Below are 26751 nucleotides of genomic sequence, written 5' to 3' on the forward strand. Positions count from 1 at the left end.
CAGTTCTCCCCCTTGTGATTCTTCCCACACCTGCCAGGCAGGAATCTGCAGCTCTCCCCCCAAAAGGGCAGGCATTTCTTTAACTGCTTAGAGATATTTGGAAATAAAGTACAGGTTATTGCTACAAAATGTCACTGTATTGTAAAGTCATAGCTATTGCTTCATTTACTTTTGATTATTTTGTTTTATTCTGCATTGAAGAGTATCAGGACAACTGGTATGACAAGTTGAATTTGATATTCAAGGCTTTTAAGTTTAAGCCCTTCCAGTTAAAATCATCTACAGATAAAAGCTTCCAACAAACTGGGTCAGTTTTCATTTCAGAAGACACTTATACATATCTAGTCCTCATATCAAGCAAGATGACTCCTGAGGGAAAAGAAAGTAAGAAGCAGTGAAACAAATACAAGTCCATACTAATTAAGGTTACATGTTTTGCAAGGTAACTCTAAAACTGCTTGTCAAAGAGCAGAAGAGCAGCAAACAGCATTTGGACAATTAAAGAATATTCCTGATATTCCTGATACATGATAACTTGCAAAGGTTTTCCTTAAATTTTCAAAAAGTTACCCATATTTTGTAAAATATTCAGAAAGCAAATAAGAAACAGTTATATCACTCAGAATAAGTGACGGCCTATAGTCTCAAATCAGCAGCCAAGGTTACCCCAAGTAAACATTACCAAGTAAGCCTTACCACCACATTTGCAGAAACTGACCACTACCCAAAAACGAGGATGTCTCAGAAAGAACAAGTAACAAACTATTTTTAAGAAGTCTCCACACAAGTAGTTCATCACCCATTTTAATGTCAAAAAAAAAATCCCCAGACTTCAGTTCTGTAGGAAAACCAACTAAGCCACACTCTCATTTCACTACACAGAGTAAGCCAAAAGTTACTCTAAGGTTGAAAGGGAATCCACGGCACAGTTCAGATCTTTACCAAGTACTCTTACCACACAGACCACTACTGAGATCATTAAAAAAAAATAAACCAACAAAACCACAAGGATAAGGCCTATCACACTTACATCATTGTGTATCTGAGGATTATCCATGATCCTAGCCAGTACCTTGTCTGCATGAATTTTAGAGACCATAAGTAATAATGGACCCCATTGTCTATCTACTGTTTCCAGTAGACAAATCAAAGGACAGAGGAAAAACAACAAACTACTGTTTTATACTTAAGTCAATAAACACGCTTTTTCAAGAGAGAGATATAAAGATTTCTGGGTTTGCTTCCTGTTTTCCTTACATAGACATGCAAAACCCAAGTGTATTTGAGTATACAGCACTTTGTCTTCCCTATACGATATGCAAAGTGTTGACAATATGACATGGTAAGTGTTCCAAATGCTGTACACAAAAAGCCCCCTTTCACCTCCTTCTAAAGAAAATTCATGTTTAGCATATTGTTATTGCTATCAAAAAACTCCCACAGTTTATTTCTGAACTTAGAACATACACTGCTAATCCCACTGAAAAGAAGGACTAATTAAGGCCTCAATCAAAGATTTTTCTTGCTTGCAGAGAATTTTTTTAGAAAGCAAAGCATGGGGGTGTTTTTGTCTTCAATTCCCTACTGATATTTGCAAAGTAATTATTAAAAAGGGAAAGAGAAATAAAGAATAAAGACTAAGCAGATATATTTATAATAAACTATCTTTTACAGTTCCTCCAGATACACTGTAGGGATTGCCTATTGGTTTAGACAATTTAGGGAAACAAAAATAATTTCTCTGATTTTTAAAGTACCTTGTATTGCCATCCCATTATGCCAAGACTCAAGGGAAAAAGTCTCCAACAACTGTCAGAATCCAAGTTCTTCTATTTTATGGCTAGTTTCATACACGTGCTTTCCAGAAAAGGCGCCAGGTTAAAGGCCAAAAGGGTGAAAAACCAGAAACATTCACCTCTTTTTCTGAATTGAATACCCAGCAGTCAATAAAAACATAACAATATTTTGGGATTTCTTTTAACATCATCTGAGAGAACTGTTGAGAAACAACTGGTCACACTTTTCCCCTATATGTTATACATTCCAATATTTGTATTTTCTTAAGAAAGACTTTTTATAATATTTTTAAATAGAAGAGATTGGTATTTTTCTGCACATGCATTTGTTTCTTAATAACCATGTGCCACCCAATTCTTGCTACAGTATAGCCCTGTAACAGGCCAGCATCTTGTGACAGGGCTGAAAAAGTTCAAGCTAAAGACAAAAGCTGGAAAAAGGACTGGTTATTGTTGCACATCCTTGGGTGAGTGAACATATCTCTGCTGAACACTCCCCCAAAGTAGAAATGCTGCACACCAGTATATGGAATGGGCACCAGGGAAGCTATTTGCTCAGATTAAAGGAAATTATTTAACTATGGAATTTACACTGTTCTGTAAAGTGTCAGGACTACTCCTACAAGGATCTCTAAGGAAAGAAGACAAAGCTCCACTGTGATACCTATTCTTCCTGTTGCATGAGAACAGAAGGCCAGAATCACAACTTTTAAATTGGAGCGCAACATTTTTAATCTTTCTTCACTCTGCCAAAGGAAGGATTCTGAAGAAATTCTAAAGATTTGGAAGAAAATAAGAATAAGACCCCACTAAACTGCTCAAGTCCTAAAGAATTCTATTTTAATAAGAAACATCGTATTCTCAGAGTTTAGCTTTCAAATAAAAGTGCTAAAAGCAGTACTGAGGAAAGTAGGACAAATGTCTGGGTTCCTCCCAGTCCCTGCTCCAGCAGGGCAGATGTAGTCTGAGGAAAGGAAAGTTTTAATGGAGAAAATTTGAACTCCCTATGGCACAGGCCTCCTAGGCATGGTCTGCAAAATGTCCACTGACAGTCTGCAACATTTGCACAGCAAGACGAGGTGGGGGGAAGAGGGAGGGAGACCTGAGTTCTTGACCCATTGCCTAATGAGTCTGGAGATCCCCAGCTTAATTACTAAACCAGCTTTCATTTAGCATTCTTCCATGAAGAGCTGCTTGGTGTCTGTTGACACAGGCTAGCAGTGCACAAGATCCCATTACAATTGCATATGATTAAAGTTAAGTGCAGCATCTTTTCCTAACTGCAAAGTAGCAATCCACATGCACCTGACACTGCCACTGAACCTAATGAGTATTTCCATGTTTCTGTAAACAGAACTAATTAATAGCCAATCATTTAACTTGGTAAATGCAACATTAAATTTGAACATGGGTCAGCAGCACTAAAGACAGACTCACCTTTCCCAACATACATCATCTAAATGTAAGCACAGTTATTCAAATAAAGATGTAGGCAATAAAGATGTAAAGTGACCTGTAACAATAAGGCTAAAATTCTGTAATGTCACAATCTAACTCATAAAACAACATCCCTCACACACTTAACAAGAATTCATTACTGTAATGTAACACAGTCATCTTGACAGATACCTATGAATCTATCTATATATACTGTGTTAATTATAAACACAATTTCTTTACTAAAATCAAGTTTACAAAGTTACAGACTTTAAAAACTGTCAGACCTGTAAATCGTTACGTGCCCCTATCAGCATTTCTAGAAAGGGTCACTAATTTGTAATGTCAAATATTATAAATTTGTTTTTTCAATTATGTCTTTTGACTTAGGCACCAGTATCAGAATTATGTTACATAAAATTTCAATAAGCTTATTTCCTAGTTAAATAAATACTTACTATTTCAGAGTTCCTGAGAAGTTGCTCCCCCGCCAAAATAAGACCTCAATATCCCACTGTGCATGCATTTCAGCTCTGCTTCCATAAGCAAGCAAAATTGCTTAGAAACAAAGGAGATACTGCCTGCACAGTATTTGAATAATGCCTATGCATGCTTTCCTGTATATTAACTCATTCATATACTGCTGAAATCTTGCAGAAACTTAATTGTTCTGTTCCCAGAGGCCACAACCCAAGGGGATTATTAACTTCAGCCAATATTAAAATGGATTATAAATACATGCTTCTGTATGGCAACAGCGCTTTTTTTTTTCTGATTGGCCTTGTAAGAGAAGGAAGTAGGAAAAGTTGGAGCTAGTAACACAAGCTTAACATGAAAAGAAAGAAACATACATACTCTTTACTTCTTCATGGATTCATAACTTGTCTTATTTCAATTCTTCATGAGTTAAAGATACTCCTCAATCTCAGAACTAAACACACTGATCTAGTGAAGAAAGTAAACAAAGAGACCCTAAAAAGACAAACTTAACCTTTTGAACAAGGGAACCTTCTCTACCTATCAGAAAGTAGTCTTTCCTATGAGGATACTTAAATACCAAGTATTTAATACATCCAGAAATGTGCAAAACACCTCTACATTTTACTCTGAGCCAAGACTTGTCACCACAATCTCAAGTTTGTCTTTCCTTCCTCCTCCCCCCGCCAGCCTCATATCTTAACTTTGCTCAATCCACATAAGACATCTCTAATAACTGGTACTGATATCTTACTTATATTTGTGACAGAATAAAAAAAAAAAAAAAAATCTGCTTTTTTCTCTACTGCTCTTTAAAATTTCATATTAAAGGTATGACATGCTCCTTTGACCAACAGGCAACAGCTTCAGGGAGCCAGCTCCAGCAATTTCATACATCTGCTCTCAGGCTAACACATTGCCACAACAGTCATGCAAACCTGCCTGTCTCCTCAGCAATGTAATTCTTTCATGCCTATTTTTTCTCTCCCTCATCACACCCTCTTGAAACAAGCTGGCAACTCCAACCATAGGCATTTTGCTACAGAAAATCATTTTATTGGATGCTTCTTCTCTGCTTGTGTGTCAAATGAATTTACAAGCAGATGGGGGAAAACTAACCAACAGATCCAAGTAAGTATTCTCATGTTTTTGCAAGTACTAAGTGGTCCGTTGATTTGAAAACCTCCATCTTCTCAATTTATGATTTACACTATATTTTACAAATGTCCCACTGTATGTCTTCAAGTAAGTCTTTGTATTTTAAAAAATAATGCATGTAATACAAAAACTATAATTTTATTAACACTCTATCCCACACAACACCTTCCACATACCGATACAGAATCATTACTCAGAAGCCACAGCATCAAAATTAGCTCCTTCCTAAAGAAAACATTGGTGCAATCAGAACTGCATTCTATGGGCATGCACACAAAAACATGAGTGCATAATGTCAAAAAGTACATGAAGTTAACTACACAAGAGAAAATCATCTTCTTCTACAACTCTGTTTTTAACATGTGAATTTGAGGAAAAGTAAAGAAAGGCAGGAAAATATTGGAACTATTACCAAGGTTTTGAGGCTTTGCCTCATGCATTCACACAGTTACTCTGCTCTTTTTTGTTTTAATGGGCACAGCAGCAGATACCTTTTCGTCAGATAATCCTACATCTTCTCTTCAAGTCAGGATAAAGCACAAGACATCACTACTAGAAGTTATTTTTGTTGCCAGAAGCCAGGAAAAAATTAAAACCAAAAACTTGTCCACAGCTATTCAGTCTGATAAAATACAACCATGCCATTACCACCACATTAACAATTTTGCACACTTTCTCTAGGTGGAGCAACAGAAAGGAGCCATGTTCCAGCACATCTTGGGCACTGAGTGCCTGTGATTCCCCACACACCAGAGGCTGGCAAAGAGTGTAATGGAAATAGAAAACATTTGAAAAGGTAAGTTGATAGGATTTTCCTAAAATTTTGTTGAAATTTTATGATATTGCATTTTGACAAATCTAGCATGAAACTTTCTTTGAAAGAGCTGAAGCAATTTTCCACTAACTAGATATTTCCAAGAAAATAATAATAATCATTTAATCTTCCTTGCTGGGTTTGAGAGTCTTTGAATCCTGGCCTTGACTTACTATCATTCCATATTATACCTCTCATATATAGTCTCCTAAATGTGCTATCCTCAACTAAATCTGTAAACATAAAGAATTAAAAGTATTCTTTTAAAGATATATATATAAGCATTTAACTCATTTCTGTAATAAAAATATGAGGACCCCTTCATGAGTGCACCACAGGCAGTAGATGGCTTAGTTCTCTTGTTTTCCCATCCATGTTCCAATTCTATTTTTTCTCCCCACCACTGTCACTACTGCTGTTCCTCTTTCCCTTCTTTTTAGCTGGCAGTAGATAAAACTCCAGCAAAATTCAGCTTGAAGCTGATCCTGAATCCGTTTCGTACTTTGTTGCATCCATACACACAGAGACCCTTCCTTTGCTGTGAAGAACAGAGAAACATACTTTGTATGTTCCATGTGCAGTAGTAAGATGAGCCATCTGGAAAGCAGGTCATTTCCAAGGGTTTGTTGTAAGCTGCGGAACTGTCTATGGTTACAGTGCAACATGCTCATTTATGTACCCTGTAACAACTGTAGAAGAAGAAACATGTCAACTCATGCATCCCTCTCAATCTGTCACCTCTGAGGTCACAGAATGAAGTCTCACAGTGAAAAGCTAAGTACATGGAGGTGGTCCCACCTTAAATAATGAAAAATATTAAGGCAATAAAAAACGACCATTTCTTATCTGCTCTCTGCCTTTCTCAGTGGTAAGAACATCAGTATTTGACCACTACACAATAGTATACAAGACTGCAAACCCTGTGGAACTGGACTGAAATGGGGAAATTTCAGCAGGTATCTTTCACTGCCTCTGCATGGTGAAGCATTAAACGGTGCAGCCAGGCCAATGCTTGCAAACAGGCACAGACAGTCCCTCACTGCTTAATAACATGGTGCTATAACTACAAAAAAAAAATCTAAATACTCTGAAGAGTTTTATCTTTATATAACATACAAGCAGAAATAAAAATCCCAGTGAAGCACAAAATCTCTGTAAGAATAACTTGTATTTAGTTGCATAATACTTACAAACCTCAGTCATCTCTGAAGAGACTCTGAAATCAGACTGTAAAGTTTACAGCCACTCTTAAAAGGAGAAAGAAAAGCATCAACCAGAAACGGGGAAGAGAGTGAGAATTAAATGTACACTACTGAATAGAAACATATGCTATTTAGTTGTCAACTATTCTAAACCTGTCCAGATTTTGAATACTAAATTTAAGACTGCTCTGTGATTATCACCTCATTCTAGAACACACAGAAGACTGTATTCTTGCAATCCTCTACCATGAGAAGAAAATTAAAATTTTTTAATCTTCTGAGATGGTTGGGGTTGCTCAGCTGGAGAAGAGAAGGCTCTAGGCAGACCTTAAATCATCTTTCAGTACCTAAATGGGCCTGCAAGAAAGTTGGAAAGGGACATTTTACAAGAGCATGTAGAGATAGGACAAGGGATAAAGGCTTTAAATAGAAAAGGGGCAGGTTTATATTAGCTATCATGAAGAAATTGTCTCCTGTGAGGGTGGTGAGGCACTGAAACAGGCTGTCCAGAGAAGCTGTGGATCCCTGGGATCCCTGGGAGCGTTTGCAGCCAGGTTGGATGGAGCTTTGAGCAACCTGGTCTAGTGGAAGGAAGGTGTCTCTGCCCATAGCAGGCACTTGGAATGAGATGATCTTTAAGGTCCCTTCCAATCCAAACCATCTTAAAATGTCATTCAAACTGGAAACACAATAGCAAAAAGAGATGTTCCTAAACATGAACAAAACAACAGAAAAACCAATAGTTTGCTCAGGTAAACTGGTAGCCAGTCACCCAATAAACTTGACAAAAGTAATGAAGTCCCATCAAGACAAATCAGGCCTTATATGACAGATTTCAATGTTTTAAGAATAAATTTGAAATCAGAAGGAAAAACCCACACATCTACACAGAAAATATGCTGGGTTTCTGTTCTCAAGTTGTTTTTTTTTAAATTCTAAACTTACAAAACATCCTAGAGTACAAAAGGTATCTGTTTTTCGATTTTCTAATACATTATGTTTGAAGAAAGTAAAATTCATAATACTAATTTTATGTGCAAAATCTATGGTTTCAACTGTTTTATATCCTTATGAGGCCAAACGAAACAGAGCCAGAAATGCTGAGCTCTGGGAAAAGAATCAATTAAATTTTTTGGAGATAAAAGCAAACTTAGGTTCTTAAAGTTGATCAAGTCCATGGAAAGAACATGACCAATTCAACAGACATCCTCATAGATTCAAAAAACAAACCAAAAAGAACAGCCAAAATCCACAAACCTGAGTGGAAGTGCACACATCATATAGAAGAATTCCCCCTATACTCCCACTTCCCATTTAAATCTAAAGAGTGACCAGACTTATGAATCACCCTTTTGTCACTGGTACCAGTTCCCTTACTTCCTTGACTTCTCTGTAGGACATGATTCATGCTTGTCTAACGTTTACTGGAAGACTGTGTTGGTGGAAAACAGTCACACTCTTCCAAGACTAATATTAGAAACAATCCTTGATCAATTGTCAGTCAAAGCTATAGAAGTCTCTCACAAATTTTTTGCTGCCTTTGATACACCTCTTGCCATAACAAAAAGTACATATGCAAACAAACCCATACTTAAACACAGCAGACCAAAGCAAACACTTCATTCAGCAAATTCTAACAAACCCCTGGCATACAAACTACCATTTTCCCCAACACACTGACCAGCCCTAAGTCTATTACAGTTTTCTAAACTGAAGTGGCACTGCCACCTTAAGACACAAGGCCAGCATTGCAATTTTCACTATACTAGAGTAGTAAAGAAAATAGTTTTCAATTACCTTCACTTTCTGAATTTTTAAAAAAAACTATATTAGTATTAGAAAAATTCAAAAATAATAGTGCACAAGTGATGTATTGCTTTAAGTCAGTTATCATGTTATTAACACTCTTCTCAATTGAGTGGTAATTTAGCTACGTAACCTAGCTTAGGCTGAGCATTTTAACATTCAGTGAAAGGCAACACTGTGAATCAAAGTTCTCCATTCTGCCCACAGCCACACAAAACTGCACTGCATTTTGTAACCCTTAACTTTTAGCAACAGTGATAATACTTTTAGTAACTAGCCACAGTTACTGTGACACTTACATATGAAAGGACTTTTAAATAGACCACTCAAAAAATTTGATCAGGTGACAGCACAGTTAGAATATTAATTGAGGCAACCTCAATTGTCAACCTTGTCAACCTATCACAAACTTGGAACAATCTGAAGGACACAAACCATCTTCTTATTTTATCTACAAATATAGCACTTCACTACTATGTAGATGACATTCAAACTAAAAAATTCTTCATCTTCAGACAAGATGTAAATTAACTTTTAAAAAACTATTTCCACATTTTGATACTGGAAAGAGCAATCTTACCTTTTGTAGAATATGCTTCAGCAATCATCCGTAGCCGATATGGTGGCACTGCAGTCAGCTGCAAGTCATCAACACCAACTCTGGCATATGTGTTCAGAGCTTCTTTGTAATCACCTTCCACATAGTTTAATTTGGCCATTATTAGGTTAGCTTCTTGTAGGAATTCTGGCTAGAAGGAAGAGAAATAAGAAAGGGTTTTCCCTGAGAAAATACATCTAATTCTTTCTATAATTATTAGGTATGTTTCCTGTCACCCCCAGAATATTTCTTCTAACAAATGAACAAAAGCCTGTCTTGTGTAATATTTGAGAAGCTTGAAGTAGGGGGGAATTCACTAAATCTCATTTCAGCAAGCTACTGAAAAGCATTAGATATTCACATGCGTATTTACATGTGTACCAGAAATACCCCTCAGTTGGAAACCAGCTTTGCCAGGTGATAAAACTACTTAAAGGCAGATTATCATTACAACTCCTCCAATGACTCCTCTTTCTAACACCACAAGCACAGTTGAAAATAATATAGCATCAAAACTTAATGATATAAGTTCCACAGCCTACATATTTAATTTACACCATTTCAATGTATCAGGAAAGAATAAATGTCTTGAAAAAAAAAAAAAACTAATGGAGAAATGAAGAGTGAAAAAAATAGAGAAATTAATACTCCCAGAAGCCACTGAAAAATGTTACAGATGACTGTAAAATAAGCTTCTTTTGATGTCTGAAAAGATGGACATTGAGTACAGAAGAAGTAAGCTGATGTAGAAGCTACAACAATAGTTAAGTAAAAGAAGGACCAGAATGATTATGAACATTAGAAGGTTCTGACAGAAAATGCTCTCTTGTATTAATCTCCCTTTCATAACCTGCAAATATAATTTAAGGAATCTTTCCTCAACTTCAACTTTTCTAATTCTTGCTCATGCCAACTTACATACCTTGAGATTTCCTCTATCAAGTGCTGCCGTGAGATGTTTCCTGATCTCAGTCAGCTTTGGCTGGGGGCCCCGGGGACTACTACTGTGTTTAAGAGTCTTTTCCTTCAAAAATTGTTCTAGTTTGGACTCCCCAAGAAGAAGCTCTGCCATGTCATCTGTAAAAATAACAAAACACAGGAAGTATTAGAAATAATTTTATTTCACTAACATTGCCTGAATTTTAAACACATTAAGTATTCGGATTTATCGTGTGTCATATGATACTTTGTTTTACTTTTCAATTTATCTTTTCTCTGCCTGATTCACTGTAGAATCAAGTCTCCTGCGTTCTAAGACAAAAAGAATTAAAACATTAATCTCAAGTCAGTATTCTGTCCTTCCTCCTCAAAAACCAGCACTTGATTCCAAAGCTTTATGTGGCTCTCTGAACAGGACAAGATATACTTCTGATACTCACTTCACCAAAAAAACTGGTTTCAAATATGAATGCTTATACTGGATTAATTTATTTATTTGAAGTTACATGACCCTCACTATGACTGTGATCACCATTCATATCTTCTCTGTAGATCTCCCTTAGACCTTTTCAAGGCTCCAGCCATCCCAATTCTTCTGTATGATTGTCCATTTCTCATCTCTCTCCCCATTTTTTACAGCTTACCACCACTTCTCAGACCTGAAGGTACAATGTAACACCAGGCTGCCCAGAAATGTTGCACCCAGCACGCTTCTGAAATTCAAAAAACTGGTAATGTTCTACCTCACCCTTAGCCAGGATCACTAAACTTCTTTTACTGAAATGTATTGATTTTTTCCTCTAGTCAGAAAAGTGCTGTAAAAGTCATCACCCTTCTGGGACTTGAGAAGACCAAGTCATGTCTTGCAAACAATGTCTGAACAGAACCAGGAAAAGAAGGTTCTACAGTAAATAAGAAACATTTTGGTAGTGCCTGAGAAACACATTGTACACATTGTTAGCTGCAGCAGGGAACAAGTGAGCCTGTGAGAACTGAGCACATTTATGACTTAACATGCCTTAGAGTCTTTTCTGTGTTTTGAAAACAAATAAGGACAACATATTATATTAGAGTACAGCAAAAAGCAGGGAAAGGGGCAATAGATGTTGCCAGCATAAGCACCTGGAGGGACCAGCATCAGTCTTTGAAACCACTCGCCCACAGCCTCCATTGCTCCAGTGCCTTGTGGCAGCAACAGCCACAACAGTGACTGTCAGCTGCATTCCCCTAGGAAAGGGCCCAAGCCAGAAATCTCAAACTGCTTCCCACTCCAGCCACACAGGATTGTTTGAAGCAATTTACACTAGTTTTGCCATTTTTTCATTGAAGTCTGTTCAGCCAAAATGAAAACTAAAAGATATTTCAATGTATTAAATGAAGAAAAAGAAATAAAATACATACTTCAAAATTAGGGAAGGCACAGGATTATACACAGTTTTGAGCATTTCCACAGATTACAAAGCCCCTCCAGATGGCATTGCACAACATTTGACTGTTCTTCTTCTAGAAATTTTTAGCTTGTTATCTACTCGTTTCCCTTGTTGTAATTTTTGACCATTGACTCCGACCATGTCTCCATCTATACAGTCAGTCACTTCTCATCAAGAGCTGTCTGGTTGGTTTGTCCTTGATAAACCCATGTCAACTGATCCAAATCACCTTCTTATCCTACCAGGACATACTTCCTAATCTTCTCAGGGCCTGAGGTTAGGCTGATCAACCTCCAGTCCCCAGACCCTTCTTGGAAGTGGCCACATGTACCTCTTTCCAGTCACCAAGAACTACCCTCCATCACAAGAACCTTCAAATAAATGAGTGTCCATGCAATGGCCTTGGCCAGCTCTTCCACACTCTGACACAACCCATCAGGCTATCAGAGGCTTGCATTCCCCTCTGCACAACACAGTAGGGCATAATGCTTCATTTCATGAGACCTTTCCATCAAATAGAGTTATTTCCATCAATATCAACATATTTTATGCAAGCTGTGATACATATACTAAAAAGCACAAATGGTATAGACAATTCTAAGTGTGATAAGTAAATTTCCCAAAAAAACCCCAATATGCTACAGTGGTTTTTTTAAAATTTTAAAGACACTCAGTATTATTTTTTGCAGTCTGTTTTTGCATGTTGTTTCTTTTCCTTCAAACAGAAATCATAGCATAATTGATAAAAATCAACAGCTTCCATAGCTTTAGCTTCAAGCTGCAAACTAAACAAGAAATTAAAGTGACCAAATCTAAACATGGTATTTCAGCCCAAATCTCCTTTGTAACAGACTTACTCCAAATCTCACATTTCATTACCATAGTCACAGTAATAGTGAACAAATAGTAAAATCAGATATTATGACCAACATTAACCTGCTCAAAGACAGCTTTAGCATAACACTCTGGAGGACTGCACTTTCTGCAATTATTCCATCTCTCTGGAAATCAAAGAGTTTAAACTGCACAGAAAAGACACCTGATTTTGTACACCAATTTAAGGCAGGCTAGTTTGGTTTCAAGGGGTTTAACAGTGTGTGAAAGGCTCTCAGAGATCAGAGCCTTACAAAACTGAACTTCAGTTCACTGTATGTAGTTAATTTCCTTTCAAAGACTTGGTCACTGGAGGGTCCTTTCAGAACAGGTATTTTACTTATACTATTTAGAGAAGTCCAGAATCTGTTCTGTGTAAACAATTTTGGTTTATGAGCCTGTTACAAAGGGGATTAACAAACAGTAGAGTAGATCTTGAATATAATACTTTAGGTCAACATGGTAATGTCCCACTTGGCAGAAGAACAATGAAGATTAATTTTGTTAATTGTATTTTTAAAGCTAAGTGGCAACTTTAAAAAAATATGTGAAAATATGTCAAACTAGTTACTTTATGTTTTAAGGGATTTATAAGTTGATACTTTTTCTCTGATCTGTACTCATTGAAACAAAAGTAGTTCATTTAACAAGGAACATTTCTTTCCTTTTATTCAGTTTAATGTTTCACTGAGCAAGCTCTATTTCCAAAGAAGGTTGAGGAAACAAGATTGTCAAACATCACAAGGAATCTAAATGACACTCTAAAACAAGTGTTTTAGTTCAGGAGCTGAAATATCACCAAGGCTGTTTACATTTTTTTACATTGACATTTTTTAACACTTCAAGTAGCAGAACTTCAGAAGTGCCAAAGAACAAAGTATCACATGTATCTTTCCCTCTGATATGCAATCCTTCAAGTAGGTCCTAAAAATTGCTCTGGTCCACACTGTTGTAACAAGCATTTCTTTAATTAAGTTAAATACAATAAACCTATCTCTTTGAATAAAGAGGTAAGAACAACTGCGCCATTGAGATAAGAACAGCTATACAACAGCACCAGCTGCCACGTGTTTTGTTTATATAAACTGCAAAACTATCAAGGAAGCATGTGAAGCAACTAGTTTGGATTTTTATAACACATGAGAGCCAAAGAACAGGTCAGGCACCAAATAAAAAGAAAATAAACCTCTCACTGCCTGTACGAAAATGCATACCTTGAGGCATGAGGATTTGTAAAACAAAGTGCTGAAATAATTTCTAGTACTAATGGAGAAAAGTAACCAAACAACAGCACTGGCACACCAAGAACAAAGTGTAGCCATATCAGCTGCACCACAGAAAGAGGAAGACCAGGTTTAGAAGACCGAATTCTCACCCATTTGTGGGGCCACAACAGAACAAGACAAGGATAGACACAGATCTAGCACTCTGAAGAAAGCTTGTAAGATTATTCCTCTCTTATACACAGAAGAATTTCTTGCATTGGGGAAAGGAAGAGGAGAGAAACATGAAACCACCTCTGGAAAATTGTTTATCCTCTCTCACCCTTCCCTCTCTCATCCTCCTCCCTTCACCCTAAGATAAGTTTCACCTCTCTGATAATGACTTGAAAACTTTAGAAATTTGATGCTGCTAAAGAGAGGACACAAGCAAGAACAAAGCCTTAAGTTTAAGCTGGCATATACTCTGAAACTATCCAGGCACCTTTAGAGGAAAAGTAGTCTACAGAACCCAGGTATTTTGCTCCCATCCTTGATGCAAGTCAGAGAAGCTAATGATCCACACAGTAGCTAGAGACAGTCACGGTGCAGTGACATGTATTGCCCATACTTTCCTTCAAAGTAAAGGTGGGAGAGGAGAAAACAGCAGCTGCAACTTACACACAGATCTGACTGAGCAGCAGAACAAAAGCTGCTCTTCTAGGTCATTTATATACAGTACAGCTCACCCTTTCCCTGTGCCACTGCTGTAGACCATGAGACACAGCACCATGAGAGAGAGAGAGTTACTGTCAAACTGGCTTCATCACAGAAGTGCTGCACTGGTGCAACTGCTGATGACAACACTTGGAAACAACAGGTGACAGACTGCAAACCATAAAAGCCACTGCAAAGCAGAATTTCCTTATTTACTGAGTCACTCATCTGCTAAGTCAGTCCATCAGGGTCAGATACTGGCAACAAACTTTTAAATCAAATTATTACTGAGTGAGTACTTTATTAACATTGGCTTTATGTGCATCAACCATTCTGTGCCAGTAAGAACAACATTCAATGGTGCTTGTAACAAAATTCCAATTATATGGACATTTCTGAAGGAAACCGTTTATGAAGTCATAGCTCTAGCTGAGTTTTCCATTAGTTATAGCTACCCCTTAAGACATTTTAAAAAATTGTAAGAACTGTTTGAGAAGAAATTGCTTTTATTTTTCTTCCAGCACAGAATGAGTGATCTAGATGATATTCTTCTATTAAACACTTTACAGAGAAAGAATTAAACTGTGTAAGGTTGATAACAGGAAGTTTAGTGCTCCTTCAGCCAGTCTAAATAGATGTTTCAGAAAAAAAAAAAAAAACTGTTCAAAAACAGTTTCAGTAACATGAAAACCAGTATCCCACTTTTAGAAAATTGACACAATTTTGGTTCAGAATAAAATTCTTGATTAAAGGAAAGATTCCCTCTTATTCATCTATTTCCTTGCTGAAGAATTCATCAACAACAATTACTTAGCAGATTTAGGGGGTATTTGATAACTTACATCACAACTGCATTGCAGAACCATTTTGGACAAGAAAAGCCTAACCTGCCCATCTGTTTCTGCAACATCACAGTATCACTGAAACAATCCACCTGGCTAATAGGATGTCCTCTGCCTATAATCAAAGACAGCTCTGAACACCTTGGAATCCCAAGACAAACTCAAGGATGCTTCAGGTGAAAGGCACATTTCCCTTCACATACAAAGCAAAACCAAGAAACACGCTTTGTGTATGCTGCTTTCTTTCAGCTTAGAGAAAACTTACAAAATGTAAGTACAATAATGGCTTGGGAAGTGCCTTGTGTAGACATGGCTATCCCTCTTTGCAATACAGATCAATATGAATCATCTTCAAAATAAGAATACAGGCTAGCATAAATAGGGGATAGGAAAAAGCACACAGTGACGTGCCTTTGCAAAATAGTTTCTAAAAATACCATAATGAAAGCCTCTTTGCTACTTTATTTTTAACATCTGCTTTTTTAAGCAAATTTTTCACCACAGTATCAGAATCTGAAGCAGTTACTCACAGAAAAACAGAATTAAAATAGAGAATTACTCTTTTTTTATCCTTGATCAAGGATGATGAAGATTACTTATAACACTAACACTTACTCAGGTTAAAGCCACATTCTATCTTGAATTATCCACAGAATCACATGATAATATGGAAAATAGTCATCTCTCTGATGAATGCTACCACAACGTCCAGGCACTTGTTAGAGAACCCGAGGCTGTTAGCAGGCTAGGTGAGAGGAATATCTAGCTCTAAATTCCTTTCTAAAATTAAGAGTAAGGAGAGGGAGAAAAAAAAAGAATGGCAACATTGCATAGAGCTATTTAAAAAAAGCATAGCTGAATACAGATTAGGAGCTCTCTCTTGCCTTCAGAATTCATTCCAAGAAGTGCTTTTTAAAGTTTATTCAATTCCAGAGTACACCAAGATAAGTCCACAGTGAATGATGACGTAGTCTTAACAGAATTAAGGAACCTGCTTGCTACCTGTTGTTCTGTGGAGCACCAACTACATATTTTGGTAAAGTATTACCTTTCCTGTGGTGGTTCGGATAAAAACCAAAGCAAAACACTGAAGTTTGTCTAGATCATGACTACTATATATGTGGTTTCTCAAGTGTTCCTAATATTGATGCAGAAAAAATTTTAAGGGTTAGATAATTACTTTTATCAGAAGGAAATACTTGGAAGGCATAAGGGAAACACACCTCTTGGATAACAACAGCTATCTCAACTATGCCAACAACTATCAACAACCCTGCTCAAGTTATCAAGTCTCCATGCACCAGATGTTTCTCTGCAATTAAACATCCATATCATGCTGCTGTGGCACACTGGCAAGAATACACATGATCCTGTGCTAATAACAATAGTTACACGTTATTTATGGAGCCTCCCTCAACAGCTCAACATCTACAGCAAGAAAGAGTATGGAGAAAAGCACTCTTTCTTCCTTATATGCCACATGGCAGAGATTAAAAGAAACATTTTTGTATTTCACTTCTCTTTGCTCTGAATTATGCAAGAAAAAAAGTGCATAATTAGGATAAAATCTCCTACCACAATGATTTAAGCAAAGAGGCTCAACCTCAGACTCAGGCCCTGGGGATCTGAATTTAAATAGGATGTATTTAGGAATAGGAAATAAAGAGCAAAATACCTCCAGAATCTGATTAGCCAAACAAACTTTAATCTTTCCTTGTAAGCAACCGGATAAATTTAGAAGCATGTTATATCACATGATGTATCATTTCACCCACTCTTCACCAAAAATCTTAAATATTTCAGGTAACTCATTTTAGACTCCTAAAAAGCACAACTGTCCGAATGCATTGGAGTCTAAAGCTCATGGTTATCATTAGTCTCAAATGAAGATACTGCATGAGGTGAGATTAATTTGATGAAGCATGGAGTTGTAAGAAAATATGATACTGCTGCTTCAACTGCTCTGTCCTAGAGTCCAGAAAGAAAAAAAAAATTAAAAACTCAAGTCTTAACTCGGGACTATTAAAAAAAAAATAAATCAGGGTAGGAAAGGGGCAAGGGGTAAAGAGGACAAGTATGAGATTTCCAGGATCCCAAAGGAACCATACATCGACATGCAGAATTCCATGAAGTTGAGATTTTCTTTGCAAACTCCCTTGTGGTGCTTCAAGCCTTCCCAGAGGAAAACTAGTTTGGGACTGAGAAAAGAAACTATTCCTATTCAATCCCTAAAACTCCTAGTCTCTCTAAAGGTAAAACTGAAGGCTCAGAGTACCTGAAAGGCTGCATGTTGCAGTATTTTACAATGATTTTTCCCTCAGACATCCAAAAACATTTTGGAATATCATGGTGACCAAATTAAAAAAAAAAAGAAAATAACAACCAAACCACACATACACAAAAGAAACAAATAAACCAACAAACAAACAAACAAACAAACAAACAAAAGAAAAAAAGAAAAGAAAAAAACACCTAAGGAATTTTATCCTAGGAGTGGTATGCATGCATCAAGAAGGATCCCAAAGGGGTCAATTACTCTATATAGTAACTAGACAAAGATTTCATAGTGAGGTTTCTGTAAAACAGATGAAAACAAGAAAAATCTTGTACCCTCTCACAGAACATTTATCAAAAAGGCCATTTAAAAGTTGAGCTTTCTTCCAGAGGAGAATCTGGAAATCCTGGATCTGGAACTGATTTCATATTCACCTGGCAGAAAAAGCATGAAACACATGGTTTTGACCCAGGAACAAGTTGACTGAGAACTTAAAGCAGACATTTGCTTTGTTCACAATGTAGCAGTAAGAGCATTGGCTTGAAGAGGAATATCAGAACAAGTCTCCAAGTACTCATTCAGCTTTGTGCTCAGCATTCAGTAAATCTGGACCAGGAGCTATGTAAATTAAAATGAATGCTAAAACTATTCTTAGATTTCTACAAGGTTGACATTAAAAACAAGAAAAATAATATGCATATAAACAGATGTCACTTATGATTCCATCACTGACTACTTAGTAGCAAGAATTCACAGCATCAGAGGATGGCTGAGGTTGGACCTCTGGAGACCTCTGGAGATCATCTAGTCCAACACCCCTGTCCAAGCAAGATCAACTAAAGCAGATTGCCCAGCATCTTGTCCAGCCAGGTCTCTGGAGACAGCTGAAAATTATCTAGAGAATATGTGCAGCCCAACAAGCATTACTGGTAGAAAGGCTGCACACTGATGCAGACGCCACACATGTAAAACCAGAAGCAGAAAATACAGAGTCAGCTGTTCAAAGAAATTTAATTTTACTCCCTAACACCTTTAATTATATACAGTCATTCATTTCTCTGCCTCTTAAGTACATAGTAGGCATGGCTACTTTTTACTGTGCAGCTGTATAGTATCTACACAATTTTCCTGCATGACAGCCAAAACTTGCTTTGAAGGAAAATATTATAGGCTTTCCAATCTATTTATGCATAGGCAAATTTACACTCAAGGTATCACTACTACTGAAATTTATTTTATGATGACACATATTAAGAACAGAAAACTGTTTCCAGCTATTTTTTTTTATATTCAAGCTCACCAAATTTTGTGAAATGTTAAGGCCATCAGAACAGTATATAGTCAAGCCAGGGCAGTCACAATGTATCATCTAGAATATTGATAGGCTTACAATTGAATAAAACTTGCCTCATTCAGTCAAATGCAATGTAAAACCAAGAAATAAAAATGCGTGTCATACCCAAGACTGGGAAACACAACTGTGGGAAACAGGATCACCATCATCTTTAAGTGTTTAACTGGAAACAGTTCTATCAACCACACTGAGGAAGAACGATCAAAATTTAGATTCTTCCCATCTATGTTTTGTTTAGGTTACAAAGATCAAAGAATGACTGGGAGAACAGGAAAAGCAAATGCTCTGATAGCTAGGAATTCATTCCAATCTTGCTTCTTGCCATGATTTATTTCTCAAAGGACAAAACAGTTGTCCTGTTGCTACAAACAACAACAAAATAGTAGAGACTATTAGACGTAAGGCAAAAATCAAGCCATGCCACAAGGACAGTGGCTCTCATCCATTCTCTACCAAACACCTATATTGCAGCACAGTGCAAATTTGAGAGATGATAACAATGGAATCCAACCTTTGTTGTCACAAAAAGATAAAGAAAACGACCGACAAAAAATGAAATCACTAATTGCCAGGTCAGAAGAGGGACATTTTTTATCTTTGGGTGACCCAAAGCTCAGATGAAAGCACTAGATGAGCCTCTGTTCCCCAGAAGGCAAAATCTTACAGTTCTTTATCATTTCCAATCTTCTCCTAGCTTTTCAGGTCCACCTGGGGAGCCTCAAGTAAATTGTTGAAAGATAGTACCCTACTTCTATCAGTCTCAGAGACAATTGCCTCAAGTACATAACTACCAGTGTTAAGACAGAAAGTATCTTTTGGCAACTTGGTTGATTGGTGTTTTGGTGGGGTTCATTTTTTGTGGTTTTTTGTTTGTTTTCTTTTGCTTTTATTCTACCAGCGGTCCTAAAAGCAACAGGTCCCTATTCTGCCTCCCCTTAAGCCCAGCTCTAATGCAGTCCCATTAAAGCTTGATTAATGCACACCATTTTCTTCCCATTAAGGTAGAGAGCCTGCAATTAAATAGTAAAAAGAAAAACAGAAGTGTAGCTTCAAGCTAAGCCCACGCAAATCTGACTTTGAGATAAGGCACACTTAAAAGATGAGCTACAACTTGCTCATATAATTAACTGCAGAAAAATATGGGAGGGCCTGTAAGCTGTTGGTGTTCTCATATCTTTGTTGCCTTTGCAAAAGTTTTATGGAGATAAGACAAATTATTGGTCTCAGGTGAGCTGCATGCAAAATTCTAGAAACAAAAAGGATTTCCCACCCACTTTTTGTTTAATAAGCACAGTTTACAACTCTAGATAATATGAGATTACAGTAAAGGATTTCAGCTTATGTATACAAATTCTGAGTGAAATCATACCAATCACACACAGGTCATCAGTGCACTGGGAACTTGTAGAAACTTATGCAACACCTCTTGAAGTAACTCCTGAGCAACTGATAACATTGCTGATCAGAGCAGCCACTAAAAGCTGCCACCATGCATTCTGCCACACATTTGCTAACACTGGAAAAATGCCCAGATTCAGCATCTTCCTCCAAAGCCTGGAGCAGAGATCAAATGCTCTCCAATTATTAAAGGTCTGGCTACCCACCTCACACTATCAGCCAGACATCCAAGTCATCTCAGCGTTCTGCAACTTTACTTTTTACAAAGTTATCTTCAGTCACACTTTACCAGCTCAAATTAAACAACATTCAGTGCAGAGAAAACTGTAAAGAACTGAACCATTAAATTCTAAGATTTTATTCTTAAAAAGACCGATTTGTGGGGAGGAAGAATGGCCCAGATTTGGTAGGGAAGGAGAAGGGCTCATACTTGGTACAGTTAAGGGCCTTCTGCCCCCTTCTTTACCACCATGCAAATCAAACCCAAACAAAAGTGGTATCAACGATCCTGAGTTTATTCTAATTCATTTATTTCCCTATAGAAAAGTTAATCCTAACCTTTAACCCTTAAAGTTAGTTTAAAGGAACTGAAAGCAGATATAATGCAGATATATAACAGCATCCATTCATGGATAAATCTGGCTATCATTCCTTGTAACTTTGAAACAAGGCAAAAGTGCAATTAACTCAAGATTACTACATGAGACATCCAATTTCTAAAATAATTACATTCATAATATATATAAATATCCTTATAAATGTAAACAGTTATAAGCCTCAAATATCCAAAATACTTAGCTCATTCCACAAAGACCAACTACATGCTTCCTCACAGTTCCCCTCACCTTTGCCCTCCACTGGCTGCTGCTACTGTTCATTTTTCACCAGCTGTTAAACTACTCAGACCCATGTGGGAGGCAAATGAACTTGGCAAGCCAGCAGACACAGCAGGCCCCAGAACAAGAAGCACAGAGTTTTCTGCTGGCCAAGCACAGTAATCCCCACCTCTGTGTTCATCAACACAAGGAAGAGGCCAGGAAGACATAACCAGGAGAAGCTGCATAAAGAATTAGTAACTTGATTAAAAGCAGGAAGAAAAAACTACTCTACATAATAGCAGTGAGGCATTAGACCAGCTTGGTAACTTGTGAAATCACACCCTAGCATTTTCTATTCCAGATGAACACACAGTGTGAGTACAAGCAGATGATCCACATCATCACTTACACTGCTGTGACACCCCTGGCTATCTGAAGAAACAAAGCTGTCAGTCAAAAATAAGACAACACATCTAAGTACTGTCACCACCTTTGCTCTTCATTCTGAAAAATGTCTGTACTTAGTAAGCTTGTTCTGTAAATGTGACAATGAATGCAATAGGAAAAAAACAAGATAACAAATGAAGAGAGTCCTCCACTCTACTTTTGTGGACATGCAGAAAGGCATGTCACATGGTCTGCAAACATTTCTGGTAGAGATGTCAATCTCTCAGGAAAGCTTTGCATATACAAATCACACCAACAACTGTATGTATAAAAACAAATAAATTTGGTAAACACCTTGTAAGTAGGACGTGAGTCCTAAGAGGTTTAGAAATCTCTTGTTTACTCTGAGGATAAGCTTTAACCATACATCTGAGGTCTTGTATTTCACAAGGCTGAAAAACAGATGAAAACTGATAAGATATTTCTATTTTTAGGTTCCACTTATATCAAGATAAGGGAGCAACATAGAAGGTGACATACAAAATTAGTCATGTAAAATAATTCATAACTCTTTGGGTTTGCTACTCTGCTCTTAACTCCTCTCTGTTCCATTACTCTGCCAGGCTAAATGTGAGGATAGGTCTAACAGGAGACAATAGAAACAAGGTGTTGAGAGGAAAGGCAGTCAGAGAAGAGATCCCAGACAAGACAAATCAAACAGAAATGGGATACCAAAAGTAGTAAGAAATTCACTAGGTAAAAAAAACCATTGTGTTACAATATTGGTGCATTTCCATGAGCAAACTTGATCCCTGTAGGTAATGTTCTATTTTCATGGCAATGTCACAAGGCTCTTGGTAGCACATAGATCCATTGAACTTCCTGGGCATGCATTCTTTCTCCACAGCAATGCAATATTTCACACTGTCTATGGTTTCTACAGAACTACATCATTCTACCTCATTTAAACTATAAAAATTTGCCCCCTCAGTGCTTTTCCAGACAGAGCCATACATCTCACTGAACTTGAGCAAGGTCGCGTTCCAACTACAGCAACAATGAATGGCTGGAAACACCCACGGAAATTAATGGATCCTTTATTCTATCCATAGAGCTGGCTACTGAACAAACCTAAGGCTTCCTCATTTTGTTTCCAAAGGAAGGAAAGAAAACACGAGAATACTGATGTTCTGAAAATACCCTAAGCAGATACAACCTTCATACTGAAGTCCATTGTAGACATGTCCTATGAGACTCTAGTGTTTCATCAAAAATACGTAATGGCCTTGCAATCAGGTTTGCAATGTGAGCTTCCAATTGTGTTTCTAGGAGCACTTTAAAATACATTCAGATTAGTTTCAGATATTCAGCATTTAGTATTTTAACCTCTTCCAATATTCTGTGAGCAAGTAATTATGTACTCAAAGCATCCACTAACTGTCATGACCATGCTTCACCATCATGCTGTTCATTTGCAATGTTAGACAAAATTCAACCAGCAATGAAAATTTCTTCAGTTCACTTTCTTAGAAGGGACATTTTAAAGTTAGTTAAACCAACTGGGAATCCTCACAAAGTTTCATTAGTGAAAACTGCTCTATTTTATTTCTAACAATGGGGTTTTTCTCAGTTCCATTCAAGAGGTGATACTCAGGATGTGAACACTGACCACTTGGAACAGGCTACAGACTATCCAAGGACCGAATCTTTGTGACCTTCAGGGCAGCACATGACTTTTTTGCCAGTTGCCAGTTGTTGAAAATCCTGCTGTACTGGTTAGAACCTGCAAGGTGCTGACAGCAGAGGGGCTGCAGGAGTGGCTCTGGTGGGAAAAAGCCAGGCAGGGGTTGCCCTGCCCAAGGCCCAGCTGGTTCCAACAGTACCACAGCCAGAAACAGCTGGGCCCCTCAGCACAGCTGACAACACCTCTGGGAAAGTGTATTTAAGGGCAGAAAATGCCACAGAACAAAATAAAAGAAAACAAAAGGAGTGAGAAACAGCAAAAAACCCACAACATCAAGGTCAGAGAAGAAGAGGGACAGAGGTGCCAGAAAAGGGACTCAAGGGAGGACCCAAGCCAGGTAGATATGCCCTGAAGGAATTGTACCACATGGAGAGCTTGTTCCAAAGCAGGACTGCTGTCAGTGGGAATCTTATGCCAGAGCAGAGGAAAAACGTGGGAAGGAAGGAGCAGCAGAAAGAAACTATCTTGCACCATGACCCCTTTGCCCCCTCCTCACCACATGGGAGGGGCATAGGAGTGAAGTTCAGCCTGGGAAAGGGGAGAGAAAAAGTGTTACTTTCGTGTCTTTCTATCTTAGTATCTCACTATATTTTAACTGGCAACAAATTAAATTCAGTTATTCCAAATCAAGCCTATCTCACCCAGAACAGTAACTCCTAAGTAATCTCCCTGTCTTTATTTGAAGCTACCATCTTATCCTACCTTTTGCTCCAGCCCCTGTAAGGAAGGGGAGAGACTGAGCAGCTGGGTGGGCACGTGGTGTTAGCCAAGGCTAACTCAGCACCCTGCACATAACAGTTTTAACCCAATCTTTTAGCAGAATGCTGATGAAGCAAGAGCTCAAACCAAGATTTGTGTTACATGGCACGAATCTCATTACTGCTGCTGAGTCCTGGCTCTGAAGGAGAGAAATATAATACAAACAGGCTAAGTGGCTAACAAAATCTGAGTCAGGTTAAAGACCCTTTTTTCATCCATCTATCTATTTATCCATTGCAACAAGCAATGCAAATCACAGGCTTGACATAGAAAATACATTTTCTGTGATCCAAATTGTGACTATTACATACAGAATAGCAAAAACAGTTAACAATTCATCAATATTTTCCTTCTTTTTTTTCTTAAAGCTCAGAAAGCCTTTCAAATGCAATCCATAAGGCACAAAAAGTTGTTCTAGGGTCATTTCTATGTATCCAAAATCACACCTAAACTGTCATTTATATTTGAACCACTGCCAGGTTTTATACACAGACTTCTGTTAGGGAGTAGATAGGATTCATCAGCAGAACTAAACAGAATAAACAACACAATAATCAAATCCACTCAAAATACAGCACCTCTCAAGTGCTGCATTTCATCAGAAGTACATACTATTGCGTTGTGTATCCACACAGACCTTTGTCCTGGGAGCTGTCATTGCTGTTTCTTCCTTCATCCTGTTTAGGCTTCAGGCTTCAAAAGATGAGAATTTGCTAATGCAAACCAGCCCAAATAATACCTTGGACCATTAAACTTCTAATCAAGTTGTCTAATCCTCAATTCCAAAAAAGAGCTGTAACTGTGTCCTAGTAAAATAACTCTATTCTTTTGCAATAATGCAAGATTGAAGAAATTACAAGAGAGCTTCCCCAAAGGATTCATTCCCATCTGTGTTCAAAGAGCAATAAACACTATTCCTAGCAATGTTGATATTCTCTGTAAAAATTTGAAGTCAATTCCCTACACACCAATACATAGTCAGAATGAAGATGCTCTTCCCCTTCCCTCTTCCCCATGCTTTTAAATCATTCCTATGACATATTGTTACACATTCAGCCAAAAACCAGATTTTTGCTAACCATTCCCTAGTCAAAACTGAACATCAATCAGTACAGAAGGATGTAGTAAAGTTCAGGGTACTGCACTTTTAAGTTAATTGCTTCAGACTAAGTAAAAACAGGGATATGCATCAGAGTGCTTTTCAGTTCACATTTCTCTTCATGGGTGGAACAGAGGCACTGCCTCTCCTTGGCAGTCTTACTAGCTGATAACCATGACCTGCAACTTTTTAGGTACACCTGCATCTGGAACACAAACTTCCAGTTTTCTACACTCTTAACAGCAGGTGTAGGCATTAAATAAATTACTTGCCTCCTGTGTTATTCCAATACAGAAGAGGAGACCCATATGATCACCTAATTTCCTACTTATGTTCTCAGCCAGACTTGGAAGTCATGCACATCGACTTAATACTCCATGTGCTGTCAAGAAGAGATAAAATCTGCATATGATACTTTTCCATGTTTTAAAGACCAGGAAATGCGTCAATAATTTGTATTTTGACTGGTACAGAATCTAGAAGATGCCTTCATAGGAAAACCACTGAAGTGTAAAGTTATGCAGATTGCATAATCTTCTCTGATATGCTTCAGCTAGGTAAAATGTACACAGGTTAGAGAAATATAAGTCAAGCTGTCAATAATATCTCCTGCATAGCTCTCCCTGTCTGAAATACCTAAGTACATCCTGAAACTATGAGAATTGTGCTTCCTAACTGGATAGCAAAACATATTTGCCTTTGCTTGAAGTGATCTCTAAGTAGCTCATAGTCCATCATTCATCGATGCATGTCCTGAAACTAAACATACCTTCTTTCTTTTCACTCATGTTTATTTTTAGTTAGCATAATACCAGTGTCAGGAACATCACTCAGTTGTTCTTAAGGCAAACACATATAAATGTTACCTACTACCCATTTACTCTCAAATTCTTTTCTCCTCTTTGAGCCAGGCTTTTCCTCTTTTATTTGTATTTGTGTAGAGCTGAATCATGCAGTTTTCTTCCCCATCTGAACATGCAAAGCTATCACTGGTTTCACAACAAACTTCCAGTGATGTCAATGTCATGCCTCATCCTCTCTGTTAACTTATCTACCCCAAGTTCTGTCTTCACAGACTTCACTGCTCTCTGAAAATACCTCTAGGTCCACCTCAAGCAGATGAGTGAGCCCAGAGAGGCACACAATTAATATTTTTTTTCACACAGATTTAAGGCATCCATGGCAAAGAGAATTTCCCAGTAGCTCCCTCGTTCATTACATACTTTCATGCCCCAGAATGGAGCACTGCTTTTCACCTCCCTCAGTTAAGCATATAGAAGTTTGTGACATAAGAATTAAGAGAACAAGCAAAATATTTATCGTTTTTACAACAAAATGAATGAAGCTGCATTATATTGCTGAGGTCTGCTATTAAGATAAAGGACGGAAGCCTTCATACGACACGCTGTGACAGATCCCCTGGCAGTCTCAGAAGGACATCTCGGGCTTCATGCTCACTGTCAGCATGTGCGCTCGTGATAAACACCGGGCTGCTCGGCGCTCCGGGGCGCGAACGCGCAGGGCCGCGCTGCCGCCGGCCGGACAGAGCGCGGCCCCCGGCTCCGCGGGGCTCCGCGGGCGGGCAGCGCCCGGCCCCGGCCCCGGCCCCGGCCCCGGCCCCGGCCCCGC

General features: G+C 37.9%; 1 protein-coding gene across 6 annotated transcripts in view; it reads right to left on the minus strand.

The window, feature by feature from the left end:
- TTC7B (tetratricopeptide repeat domain 7B) overlaps positions 1-26751 on the minus strand; it is a 120848-nt gene that overhangs the window by 93666 nt on the left and 431 nt on the right. For 5 of the 6 annotated variants that reach the window (XM_056493177.1, XM_056493172.1, XM_056493173.1 and 2 more), the window contains exons 2-3: positions 10211-10365; positions 9271-9439 (exon numbers count right to left, since the gene is read on the minus strand). In XM_056493177.1, coding sequence (XP_056349152.1) covers positions 9271-9439; positions 10211-10365 — 324 coding nt within the window. Of the gene's footprint in view, positions 1-9270; positions 9440-10210; positions 10366-26751 lie in introns of those variants that run through there. The other variant, XM_056493176.1, reaches the window with a different exon arrangement.

The sequence above is a fragment of the Oenanthe melanoleuca genome, chromosome 5, assembly GCF_029582105.1.
Source record: "Oenanthe melanoleuca isolate GR-GAL-2019-014 chromosome 5, OMel1.0, whole genome shotgun sequence".
Taxonomy (NCBI): Eukaryota; Metazoa; Chordata; class Aves; order Passeriformes; family Muscicapidae; genus Oenanthe; species Oenanthe melanoleuca.